The 13,283-nt window shown below is 39.4% G+C and overlaps 1 protein-coding gene across 2 annotated transcripts in view; it reads left to right on the forward strand.

Moving 5' to 3' along the window:
- Positions 1-3,634: 3,634 nt before the first annotated feature.
- The window catches only part of SBF2 (SET binding factor 2), a 248,125-nt gene continuing 238,476 nt past the window's right edge, over positions 3,635-13,283 (forward strand). For both annotated transcript variants that reach the window (XM_081335708.1, XM_081335707.1), the window contains exon 1: positions 3,635-3,891. In XM_081335708.1, the coding sequence (XP_081191834.1) occupies positions 3,837-3,891 (55 nt within the window). In that variant the 5' untranslated portion in view covers positions 3,635-3,836. The remainder of the gene's footprint in view (positions 3,892-13,283) is intronic.

The following is a 13,283-nucleotide window of genomic DNA, read 5'->3' on the forward strand; positions in this document are numbered from 1 at the left end:
GAAACCTTTTCTCTGATGATCCAAGGGTTTTTACCAGGCCCCCCAAAATTTGCAGCTTTAGTAGAATTACAGGGCTTTCTTTGAACAATATATCACTTCTTTACCTTCTCCAATCCCTCCTACCCTGCAAAAATAGAATATGAAAATATTCTCGGTGCTGCAAAAATCAACATGACCTCTAGATGGAGATAAAGATATGCAGAAAAATCTAAATATTTGCTCCCATCTTGTGGTCATCTGGATTTCTGCAGCCTTGATCTGGTAGATCCCTGATGGTGAACCTATGGCACACGTGCCACAGTGGCCTGCAGAGCCTCTCTGTGGGCACACGCGCTGTCGACCCAGTCCTAGGCCTTCAGCTGGGTTTTATAAAACCTTTTCCCTTTAGGCCTCTGCCACCATGTGCAAAATAAAAAAAAGGTTCAATCAATCAATTTCAACTTCTCGCGGGGAAAAAAAAGATCTCACGAAGTTGGAATTGATTGACTGAACTTTTTAGTCCCACCCAGTCTGCCATTACCACCGCAGCACACCCAGCCAATGGGCCACACCCACCCAATGGGCGACACCTACCCAATTGCCCACACCCACCTGGCACACGATGATACATAAGTGGGTTTTGGGTTGCAGTTTGGGCACTTGGTCTCTAAAAGTTCACCATCACTGTGGAAGATTAAGCATTTTTTATTTGTTTCTTTTTTATTGTGTTATTATACATGTTGATACATTATATTTATTTCTGTTGATACATTATACTTATTTCTGTACATTGTTGTTTATATAATTAAAGACTGTGACATCCTATTATTTAAATAATGTAGAATATTGAAAACAGAACAGAGAAAAAAGATATATCAATATTAATGGCAGCTTAGGATATTGTAAGCATTATAATTATTTCGCTTTGTCATTAAGCTAATTACTTAATATTAAAATCTTCATTGTATTATTACTTTACACACACACATTAATGAAAGGAAAAGACAGATGGACAGAGCAAATTTAAAATGAATTAAAAAACAAGAGACGAAAAAGGAAAATTGAGAGAAAAAACTACAGTTCTCAAATATAACCTTTTTGTGATAGTTGTTAAGTGAACATGGCAAACCTTAAGCATATACTGCTGTCGTTATGAGAACGTAATGTTCAGTATGGGGTAAGTTTTGCCAGAAACCACAAATAAATGCCAGTTTCTAGCCAAACCATTGTAAAGGCAGTCATGTGACCATGGGGCACTGCAAACAGCCATTGATGCAGAGTGGCTGCTGAGTTCCCAAAATGTGGTCACGTGACTGTAGGAGGGCCTTGATGTCAGAACTTTTAAACTAGGTTGGGTGGGGGTGATCTTTGAACTATTGCTAAGTGACTGGTCATAAGTCAAGGGCTAGCTGTATTAGGTTGCTATCTTGTCCCTTTTTATACAACTGCTAATTTACAATTGTGTATTTGTAAACATTTAAGCCTTCTTAGTGATTGTTTTTGTGATGCCGCATGAAGTTTTATGAGTATAAGAACCATGCAAGTGTAAGCATTAATTAATTTGATTTAGATGGGCAGTTTTCCACACTAGATTCTACAACAGTAATGTCCACAAGTGTGAAAATGCAATACCACCAGAAAAATGTTTTTTACCTAACTCACTTCATACATTATTTTAATGGTGCCATAGTTAATATAATGAGTCAAATCCTGAAGACTTCATACAGTAGCCCTAAACCAGATTAAAATCTCTATCACACTAGAAGGACCCTTCAGAAACATGCAGTGTAAAAATGAAAATTCTCTAGTGAGCTACCAACAAACATTTTTTTTATCCTACCTTTATTATCCTGTCCCCCACCCCCAAACTATATACTATAAAAACTCTTGATTCCTGTAATCTTTCACTAGGCAAAATGGTGCACCACAAGAAAAAACCTTTCAAACCAAGGTACCTAAAATGGGCTAATTTATACATGCACCCAAAATCCAGGACCCACAACTCCTGTGGAATTGGGCTATTTTTAAGGAAAATACGTCTCTGAATGTATCCTAACTCTTCCAGTGAAGGCAGTACATTAGAAATTCTGTCATTGTTGAAGCCTCTCAGGAATCTGATCAGAAAATATTTAATAAAGGATAACCTAATGGATCACAAGTTATCTAACAAGCTATATACCCCATGCTATTATTTGTGAATACATTTTAAAACATTACTTATTAGTTCTGAGAACAGCTAGTTGTTGTCACTTTGGGTATGAAACATTAAGCATCAATCTGACATCAGTAATATTACTGCACCAGTATTTAGAGAATACATGACTGCCAAATTAGAAAAAAAATAACGGTTGTAATTTAGAATAAGTCCACTATAGCAAGCTTGCATTGAGGTTTAGGCCAATATTATCCGTGGTGTATCTATTCCCCTTCAGATATCATTATTAAACTAGGTTTTTTTTTCTAAAGCACTGATTTATACCAATTCATTTCTGAAGAAGTAAAAAAACGTCATGGGTGAGACTAGTACTAAATACAGGTAGTCCTTGACTTACAACAGCTTGTTTAGCGACCGTTCAAAGTTACAATGGCATTAAAAAGTGACATGACCATTTTTCCGTTATGACCGTTGCAGCATCCCCATGGTCACATGATTTACATTTGGACGCTTGGCAACTGGTTCACATTTCTGACGATTGCAGTGTCTTGGGGTCATGTGACTTGTGACTTTCTGCCAAGCAATGTCAATGGGGGAGCCAGATTCACTTAACAACCCCCATACTGATTTAACAACTGGGATGACTCACTTAACAAATCTGGCAAGAAAAGCGATAAAATGGTACAAACCTCACTTAACAATTTTCTCACTTAGCAACATAAATTCTGGGCTCGACGGTCGAGGACTCCCCGTATAACGATCGTTTTCGAACCCAGCAAATTAGCCAAAATTAGCACGAAATAAATAAATTAATTTTCCAAGCCACACTTCCCACGTGCCCAACGACAGAAAAGGAAATTAGCGTCCTTCTCAACACGGGCATTTGCCTATCTCCACGTTTCTTCTTACTCGAGCGTAGTTAAGGCTTGGCGGAAATTTAGCCGAGCCGATTTCCTGCGGACCGCAGGCAGAAACGCGACGGCGTCAGCAGCGAGCGGCTTGCGTTTCCAACGCGCTCCTCGCCTGCCCAAAAGCCCGGCTCCCGTTCAACTTCGGATACAGCAGGGGGTCTTCAAACTTGGCCCTTTTATGACTTGTGGACTTCAACTCCCAGAATTCCTCAGCCAGCAAAGCTGGCTGAGGAATTCTGGGAGTTGAAGTCCACAAGTCATAAAAGGGCCAAGTTTGAAGACCCCTGGGATGCAGGAAGGAAGCGTCGTCTGATTGAAAAGGGCGGCTGAGCTTGATTTCTCAGAGCGCCTCCCGTTTTCGGGTCGCGGGCGCGGTATCTACGCGAGCCCCATACAAAGCAATGATGTAACGCAGTTTCAAACAGGAATACAACAGGGCGAAGAGCAAAGAAGCCACCCTCTCGAAGCCGAGCGGAGGCTTGCAAGTCCCGGAATTGTCTCTCTCTCTCTCCCGCCACCGCCCCGCGCGCCTGGCTCCAGCGAAGCCACTGGAGAACGGCTCTCCAAAAGGGGAGGGGGAAATGAGGACCGCGCAGGCGCACCGGGAGCCTGGCTGTCCAACATGGCTGAGCTGCTGCTCCTGCCGCCTCTGCCTCTGCCGCTGCCACCGCTGCTGCCTCTTTTTGCAGGACGGGGGGAGTTGAAGGGAGGATGCTGAGCTACTCCGGAGCAGCAGCGGGAGTGGTAGGTGGAGCGAGGCTAGCGAGGACGGAGCCGGCCTCTCCTCGGCTATGGCCCGCCTGGCAGATTATTTCATTGTGGTGGGCTACGACCATGAGAAGACAGGTAGGTGTGGCTATGGGTAATACGCCGTTGTCTCTGCCTTGCATTTTGGGGTGTGTGTGTGTGTGTGTGTGCTTCCTTTTTCGAGGGGGCCGGCCGTGGGGAGGGGGAGGTGGCGACAGGATCCCCTTGGGGATCATGGAGGAGTGGGTGGAGGAATGTCAGGAAGAAGCGCCGGGCTTCCTCTCCCGAGGTTGAGTGGCTTGGCAAGGAAGAGGAGTGCGTGTGTGTGTATGTGTGTCAGTCATCTTCCTTACAAGACTTGTTGGGGACCTGACACGCAGGGACAGCAGCATCAGCAGCGGGGCTGGTTCCCCCTTCTGAGAATTGGGCGTGGAGATGTAATGGGGGATTTTTTTTTCTCTTCCTTGAAAGGCCACCCCATCCTTTTCCTATGGGGATGGGGACAATTTGATTTCCCAGGGAGGAATTCTATTGACAAGCTGGCAAGGAAAGGGAAAAACAGCCACTAGTAGCTTCTCTCTTAACTATTTAGTGACATACTGGGCTGTGTATTGGGTTCCCTCAGGTGGAGAGGGTGATCTTCCCCAGCATTGGGAGAAAAATAAACATTAGAACGAATGTTCCCTGCTCATCTGTGTTATCTTGAGTGTTAATTTCCAGCAGTAATTAAAGTTTGTTTATCCACGTGAGAGCTGGATAAATTTAGTTAGTTCCAGAAATATAGTAGAGGAAACTTGGGTAACTTGTTGAAACATGACCAATGCAGGTATAATCCATGGTAAAAAAATCTGTTAACTGTAATTTGCAGGGAGAGTTTGAATCTGGAAAATAAGTTTATAAATTTATATAAATACATTTATCCAGGTTCTGGGAATATTTTAATAAATTTAGGATAGTTCTTAATAAAAACACAGTAAGAGGTGTACTTATGTTTATAGGTCTGCTTCAAAAAGAAGCATACTAACGGGAAAAACAAATTGTATAGTAGAAAGTTTAACTTTCCTATAATCTACATCAAAATGTAGTTTGTCTATGAAGTGCAGGATTTGGCATTCCTCTATCTACCATAGCACATATAGTACAATATGCTTATAAAAATATGGGATAAACAATGTAAACTTACTTGAGAGAAAATTATAATCTTATGGAGATATGATATGGAATGCTGAATTAGTGTTATTTCCCTATCTTTAAAAAGTAATAAAAGTTTTAAGATTCATGTTCAAAGAATTGAAACGAGTCAGCAAACAAAGCTGGCAGGAATAGCCAACACTCCAGAAGACAGGCTTAAGATACAGAAGGATCTGGACAGTCCTAAACATTGGACGCTATCTAACAAAATGAAATTCAGTGGTGAAAAAAGTAAGGTTCCACATCTAGGCAAGAAAAAGAAAATCCACAGGTACAGTATAGGTGGTACCTTGCTCAACAGTAGTAACTGTGAGAGGGATCTTGGAGTCCTAGTGGACAATCACTTAAATATGAGCCAGCAGTGTGCTGCACTGCCAAAAAAGCCAACACAGTGCTAGGCTGCATTAACAGAGGGATAGAATCAAGATCATGTGAAGTGTTTTTTTAAACTTAAAGTGAAAGTGCGTCACAAGTGAAAGTAAAAGATGGCGGCTAAACCTCCTTCAAAAACTCTTCGGAGTGCTGGAACTTCTCCGGTGCAACAGACATCGTTGCAAGCCTTGCTTCCTCCTGCTGCATTGACATCGAAAGATTTAGAAGATGCCCTTGAAAAGCATGCCCAGGTAATTTTAGTAACATTGAGTGATAAACTGGCAAAAATGGAGGAGAGAATAGAAGAGAGGATGGAAGAGAAATTTAGTGCGATGAGGGTAGACATTTTGTCTACAGTGGAAAGTGTGGCTGAATGTGTACAAGGCTTGGAAGAAAAAGTGGAAGATTTGACTCAAAAAATGCTGTACTAGAAGTTAAGGTATTGGAGAATGAAGATAAAGCGGACAGAGAGTTAAGCCTTGTTCAGTTTCACCAGATGCAGTATGCTATTAGAATAAGGGGCTTAAAAGAAAATATTAAAGAAGATTTAAAGCAGCTGATTTCTGAAGCCCTGGAAGCAGTATTGGGTCAGCCAGCATCTGAAATAAAGGCATGTATGGATAAGGTTTTTCGTGTAAACTCATGGATTGCCAGACAGAGGAAGCTACCTAGAGATGTGGTGGTTTATTTTACAAAAAGAGAAATTAGAGATGAAGTTATTCAAGCTGCCTATGATACTAAAGTAGTGGTTGCTGACCAAGAAGTTTTGGTTTTAAAGGAAATTCCTCCAAAGATTTTAAGGAGAAGAAAGGACTTTGCATTTCTGGTGCAGGAACTTAAACAGTGTGACATAAGGTTCAGATGGGAGATTCCAGTAGGGCTGGTGGTAATGCATGAAGGTAAAAGATACCATCTGGTTGCTGTGGCACAGGCGCATGAATTCTACAATAATGTTTTAAAAGCAACCCCACTATCACTTCTGGAAGCAGCAAAGGGACCTGGAGAAGGAAAACCTCAAGAGGCTGAAGACGGACAGACAGAGGAGAATGGTGCAGGAGTGGATCAAACTATAACTTCATTGGCTGACGCTGGAGAGCAGAGGGTGACGCGTGCTGCTTTAAAAAGAGCAAAACAAATAAAAGAACAAGACCAGCAGAAGTTTTTGGAATTTTCAAAGCGCACTTACAGCGAGGCAGTGGGAGGAGCGCGGCCTAAAGGCGGCAGGGCCATTGGTGAGGTGCTCCAAAAGCTTCGGGGCGATAAGAATGGCGACTAAATTTTTGACTTGGAATGTTAATGGATTGAACTCGCCTCAGAAGAGAAAGAAAGTTTTTTTATATTTAAAACAATTTAAGATTGATGTTATATGTTTGCAAGAAACGCATATTAGGGCTATGGACCAAAAGCTTTTATTTAACTCAAGACTGGGTACGCAATTTGTTGCCTCTGCAATGAATAAGAAAAATGGAGTGGTTGTTTATATTAAAAGTGCCATAACAGCGGACTTAATTGAAGCAGATAAGCATGGAAGATACGTAATGATAGACTTGTTGCTAGAAGGCAAAAAAACGCTTTTAGTTGGACTGTATGCCCCTAATCAACAACAACAACAGGCTGACTTTTTTAGCTTACTTCATATAAAGCTTACCCAGTTGGATTACAAATCGTTTATTTTTATGGGGGATTGGAATGGTGTAGTGGATGTACAGATGGACAAGGCTGGTTTTTTTAAGCGTATTCCGTGTCATGCCAGATTGCCTAAGTCTTTTTTGGAAATGAAGGATGATCTGGAATTGCGAGATATTTGGCGTGACATACACCCGCATGAAAAGGATTATACCTTTTTTTCTGATAGACATCAATCTTTTTCTAGGATTGACTTTATTTTGCTGACTAATGATTTTTTTTCTAGGATTATGAAGGTGAAGATTTGTGCAAGAGCTATTTCTGACCATAGCCCAGTATGGTTAGAGATTAATAAGGATAACAGAGATAGGCGCTCGTGGTGCGTAAATGAGAATTTGTTTAGAAACCAGAAAAATGTTGAAGAGTGTAAACAGCGAATGAAGGATTTTTTTGAACTTAATATGAATAAGGATACTTCTATGGATATGGTCTGGGATGCTAGCAAGGCCTATATGAGAGGAGTGTTGATATATATGAACAATAAACATAGACGTACTTTGGAAGCTAGAAGGAAAGAATTGGAGAATGAAATTAAGGAAAAAGAGAATGCTTTGATTTTGAATCCATTGGATGTGAAGACTAAGGAGGCTATTAAGCTATTAAGAGGACAATTTGATAAATTAATGGCTGATCAAGTGGCAACCAATTTGAGGTTTGCCAGGCATAATACTTTTTGCAATGCTAATAAGCCAGGTAGATGGCTAGCTTATAGACTAAGGAAAAAGCAGAGGGCTTCTAACATAGATAAAATTGAACACAAGGGAAAAATGGTGTTTCAACAGGATTTTATTAAGGAAGCCTTTGTGGATTTTTATTCTAAATTATATGCTAAGGAGAAGATTAATGAAAAAGACATTGATGAATATTTGGAGAATGCTAGCATCCCGGTGCTTACACAACTACAAAAAGAGGAGATTAATCAACTGATTACAGAAGAAGAAATATTTACAGTAATTAAGGAGTTGAAGGCTGACAAAGCGCCAGGTACAGATGGTTTGACTGCGGCCTACTACAAAAATTTACAATTAGAGATGGTTAAGCCGTTAAAGGAATTGTTCCAGACAATCCAGAGAGGGGGAAAGGTGCCTCCATCTTGGAGAACTGCCTTTATCTCTCTGATTCCGAAGGAAGACCAAGATGCTACTCAAGTAAAAAACTATAGACTGATATCACTATTAAATACAGACTATAAGGTATTTGCTAAGGTGTTGGCTAACAGATTGATGAGGGTTCTGCAACGGGTGATTCATGGGGATCAAACTGGGTTTATTAGTGGTAGGCAAATGAAAAATAATGTGAGGCATATAGTTGATGTGTTGGAATTTTTGGAAAGGAACAACCAGATCCCTGCGGCGCTAATTTTTTTAGACGCTGAAAAAGCTTTTGATCAATTGAATTGGCAATTTTTGATGAAAGTTTTAGATAAAATGAACTTTGGGGATAAATTTTTGCAACCAATTAGGGCATTATATCAAAAACAAACAGCCCGAATAATAGTTAACAATAGCCTGACAGAAGTATGTAATATTGAGAAGGGCACAAGGCAAGGGTGTCCGTTATCGCCCTTGTTATTTGTGTTAACATTGGAGATATTATTGGTAAAAATACGAAATTCGGAAAGAATTAAGGGTATACAGATTAGAGATCAGGATTATAGATTGAGAGCGTTCGCAGACGATCTGGTTGTTACAGTGACCCAGCCGGAGAGCTCTGTTGTGGACCTGATGGAGATAATAATGCAATATGGGAAGGTTTCTGGATTTAAAGTTAATGTACAAAAAACTAAAATTTTGGCTAAAAACATGACAGCATCGCAAAAGGCCCTTTTAGAAGGGTTAACTGGATTTGAGATTGTCAAAAGGGTTAAATATTTGGGGGTGTTTTTGTCGCCCTCCAATACAAAATTATATAAAAATAACTATGAAAAATTATGGGGAAAAATCCAAAAAGAAATGGAGAGTTGGGAAAAACTGCAATTGTCTTTGTTGGGGCGAATCGCAGCAGTAAAAATGAATGTCCTGCCTAAATTTTTATTTTTATTTCAAATGATACCGGTTCTTAAGAAAGACTCTAATTTGGAGGAATGGCAGAGAGGTATCAACAAATTTGTTTGGGCAGGGAAAAGGCCACGAGTTAAACTCAAGATTATGCAGGATACTCGTGAAAGAGGTGGTCTTAAGATGCCTAACTTTAAATTATATTATGAAGCTGCTGCGTTAGCAGGTATAAGTGATTGGATTAATTTGACACAAGAGAGATTATTAAATCTTGAGGGCCACGACTTGCTGTTTGGCTAGCATGCATATTTGTTGTATGATAAGAAGGTAGATAATGTGTTTAGAGTGCATATTTTAAGACAGGCATTGCTGAGAGTTTGGAAGAAGTACAGACATAAGTTAGATTGTAAGATACCATTGTGGGCAATTCCAAAACACGCAATAGAAAATATACATGCTGGTTTCAAACATGATGTGACTACGTACAAGGAGATCCTAAGCTTGGAAAGAAATGATTGGTGTTTGAAGCCATATAGTCTCTTGCGAGACGAGAAGATTGTTCAAAATTGGTTTCAATATACTCAGCTACGGGCCAGGTGGAAAGAAGATCAGAAAAATGGTTTTACAATGACTGATGAAAATCTGATAAAGCAAATTAGAAATCAGGGACCAGCACATATTAAACGGATATATCTTGCGTTGATAGAGATTGATTCAGAAACAGAACTCGTTAAGGATTGTATGATAAAATGGGCCCAAAACATCCAGGAAGTTATCACAATGGACATGTGGGAAAAGATTTGGGTGAGGAACGTAAAATTTACACAAGCTCAAAACTTAAGAGAGAACTTTTATAAAATGTTTTATAGATGGCATCTAGATCCTAAAAAGCTTGCAAGTATGTATCCGAACTATCAGCCAAAATGCTGGAGATGTGGAGATGAAGATGCAACATATTTTCATGTATGGTGGACTTGTAAAAAGATCAAGGCTTTTTGGATAAAAATTTGGTGGAATATGCAGAAGATTTTTAAGCAAAGGATAAAGTTTTGTCCGCAACTCTTCTTGTTGGGAATAATCACGGATGCTACGGTTGTGGACACTAAGCTGATGTTAAATTTAATTACGGCAGCAAGACTTTTGATAGGTCAGTATTGGAAGAAAGAGGAACTGCCGACCATAGAAGAGTGGACTTTAAAGGTCTCCGACCTGGCAGAAATGGCGAAGATTTCGGCTTATTTGAAAGATCACTCGCAAGAACGTTACATTATGGAATGGAGAAAATGGATTGAGTTTATCCAGAATAAGTATAGGGTTAAGAAGTTTCATGTAGCATTTGAATAAGTCTTCCTTCTTTTTTTTCTTTTTCTATTTTAGTTTTTCTATATATATTTAATATTACTAAGGTTTGTCCTATACTATATAAGCTAGAGAGTGATGGATTTTAGAGGTTATGGTTGTTAGTATATGGTTGTTTATGATGGTTTTTTTTATATATACCTTGTATTTAGCTCTGGGAAGTCGGGGGGGGGGGAGGGGGGGAGGGGGGAGAGGTAGGGGGGGAGGGAGAAGGGAGGGGAAGGGGGGACTGTTAAAGATAAACTGTATGTTAAAACTTTTCAATAAAAAAAAAAGATCATGTGAAGTGTTAATACCACTTTACAATGCCTTGGTAAGGCCACACCTGGAATACTGCATCCAGTTTTGGTCACCACAATGTAAAAAAGATGTTGAGATTCTGCTCTACAGAGAAGAGCAACAAAGATGATTAGGGGACTGGAGGTTAAAACATATAAAGAACGGTTGCTGGAATTGGGTACGTCTAGTTTAATAAAGAGAAGGACTAGGGGTAACATGATAGCAGTGTTCCAATATCTCAAGGGTTGCCACAAAGAAGAGGAAGTCAAGCTAGTGTCTAAAGCACCTGAAGGCAGGACAAGAAGCAATGGATGGGAACTAATCAAACAGAGAAGCACCCTAGAACTAAGGAGAAATTTCCTGACAGTTAGAACAATTAAGCAATGGAACAACCTGCCTCCAGAAGTTGTGAATGCTCTAACACTGGAAGTTTTTAAGAAGAGACTGGACAACCATTTGTCTGGAATGGTATAGGGTTTCCTGCTGGAGCAGGGGGTTGAACTAGAAGACCTCCAAGGTCCCTTCCAAATCTATTATTATTATTATTATTATTATTATTATTATTATTATTATTATTATTATTATTATTATATATTGCACGGTAATAGCAACAATGGTATACAGCAGTGTTGCTTAATGTTCAAAAATAATATAACCTTAAAATCCTATCAAACAATATGAGAAATGATAGTGGCAGTAAATGCATCAATGTTAATTTTTAATATTTTAAATGTTGATAAACATAACCCATGCAAACAAAAGCTCTTTTGGAGTCCTCCATAATTTTTGCAAGCGGGAAGGGGTCCTGAGGGAAAAGTTAAAGAAAGACCAATATACAGCAATGTTAGCTAACTCCAAGTAATTCTACTTCCACTCATTTATTAGTTGTTACTTTCCAGTGTTGTATTTATAATATGATTTTTCAGTTTTTAAAGATACCGTCTATATCACAACATATACACAGTTGTATATTGTATACTGTATATTTGTATATTTTACCGGTATGATTGTCTATTCTATATCTTTTTATTAAAGTCACCTATGTGTGAGTTGGGTGGCTGTATAAATTTGTTTAATAAATAAATAATACAATTCATATTAATTACACTTTGTCAACTTCAAGAAATTGTTCAGTTTCATGAAGGGTTTGAACAATTTTTAAAGGGTTCAAAGAAAGTTTTAAAATTGTATGTTCCTGAAAATACAGGATTAGTCTAACAAAGTAGTTTCTTCTATAAAGAACTACGTCCAGTGCAGATTTTAAACTCTTGAAACAGTAAATTAATCTATCATGCATGTCAGATTTGAAGCAAATCTTCAGATTGTTACTTTAAATTTTTACAAATATGCAGTTAAATTCCCCTTTGCACGCTTGTTTATTTTTAGAGTCAGTAATTAAAACTTTTTCAGAGAGAACCTTCTGTAAAAGAATAAATGTGCACTGTCTGTTCTAAATTCCTTTATCCCACATGCAGTCCCATGATGCATAGAGAATTGACCTTTTTTAATCAGACTTTTTCCTAGTGTCCAGCATTATGAAATTCTTCTACATTCCGTACTCTTATGCACAAACAGTGTAGTATCTCATATTTAGTTTTGCACGGGGTTAGTTGTTGATATCCTTACACTCAAAATCAACAGTCATACAATTTAACAAATCTTATCTCAAATCTGGCAATATTTGACATAATGCAGTCTCTGGAGATTCTCAATCATACAGGTCATGGTTGTCCCAAAATGCTTTTCCAAAAGCCGACTGGGTTTTCTTGGTGAAGAAAGTCCAGTTGCCTTTTGGAAAAGCACCTTTGTGATAACTGTGCAGTCTTCCATGTGTCTAATATTTTAATGAGATTCCTGCCCAAAACAACTCTGTAGATGTAGGGAAAAAGTCTACTGTATTGGGAAAAAGTAAATTCAGGACAACAAAGTAAAGTGACCTGCACCCATTCTGCCCTATAGGCTCTTCTACTCTGATTTGACTACATTGTACTGGCATATAGGAAAGGGTTCCTTAAATTGTCCCAAAGGTGCTTTTTCATGAGGCAACTGGACTTTCTTGTTTTTCTATGAAGACATTTCACTTCTCATCCACGAAACTTCTTCAGCTCTGACTGGATGGTGGGGAATGGAAGGATTTATACTCCTTGCAGACAGCTGGTCATTTGCATTCTTTTAGAGAGTCATTGAGGCCACTTGGAGGTTTATTTGTGTCCTCAGGGTCGCCTGAGTCATGCAAATGGGTGTGGAGCCTTCTTGGAATTGCTGGAAGGACTGTGTTGTAGATTGGAGATAGATGATGTCGGATCCCTCCCCATTGGTGGAGCAGTGGGCTAATGCCTCCTTAAGTAACACCAGCTGCCTGCAATTAGTGCAGGTTCGCATCCCACCAGGCTCAAGGTTGACTCAGCCTTCCATCCTTCCGAGGTAGGTAAAATGAGGACCCAGATTGTTGGGGGCAATTAAGCTGACTTTGTAATAATGCCGCTTGGGGGGTGTATGAAAGCCCTAATAAGCAGGCATATACATAGAATGAAGGCTACTGCTAAGCTTGTAAGCCGCCCTGAGTCTTCGGAGAAGGGCGGGATATAAATGGAATTAAAATAAAAT

Source organism: Vipera berus (genome assembly GCF_964194415.1).
Source record: "Vipera berus genome assembly, chromosome: 1".
Taxonomy (NCBI): Eukaryota; Metazoa; Chordata; class Lepidosauria; order Squamata; family Viperidae; genus Vipera; species Vipera berus.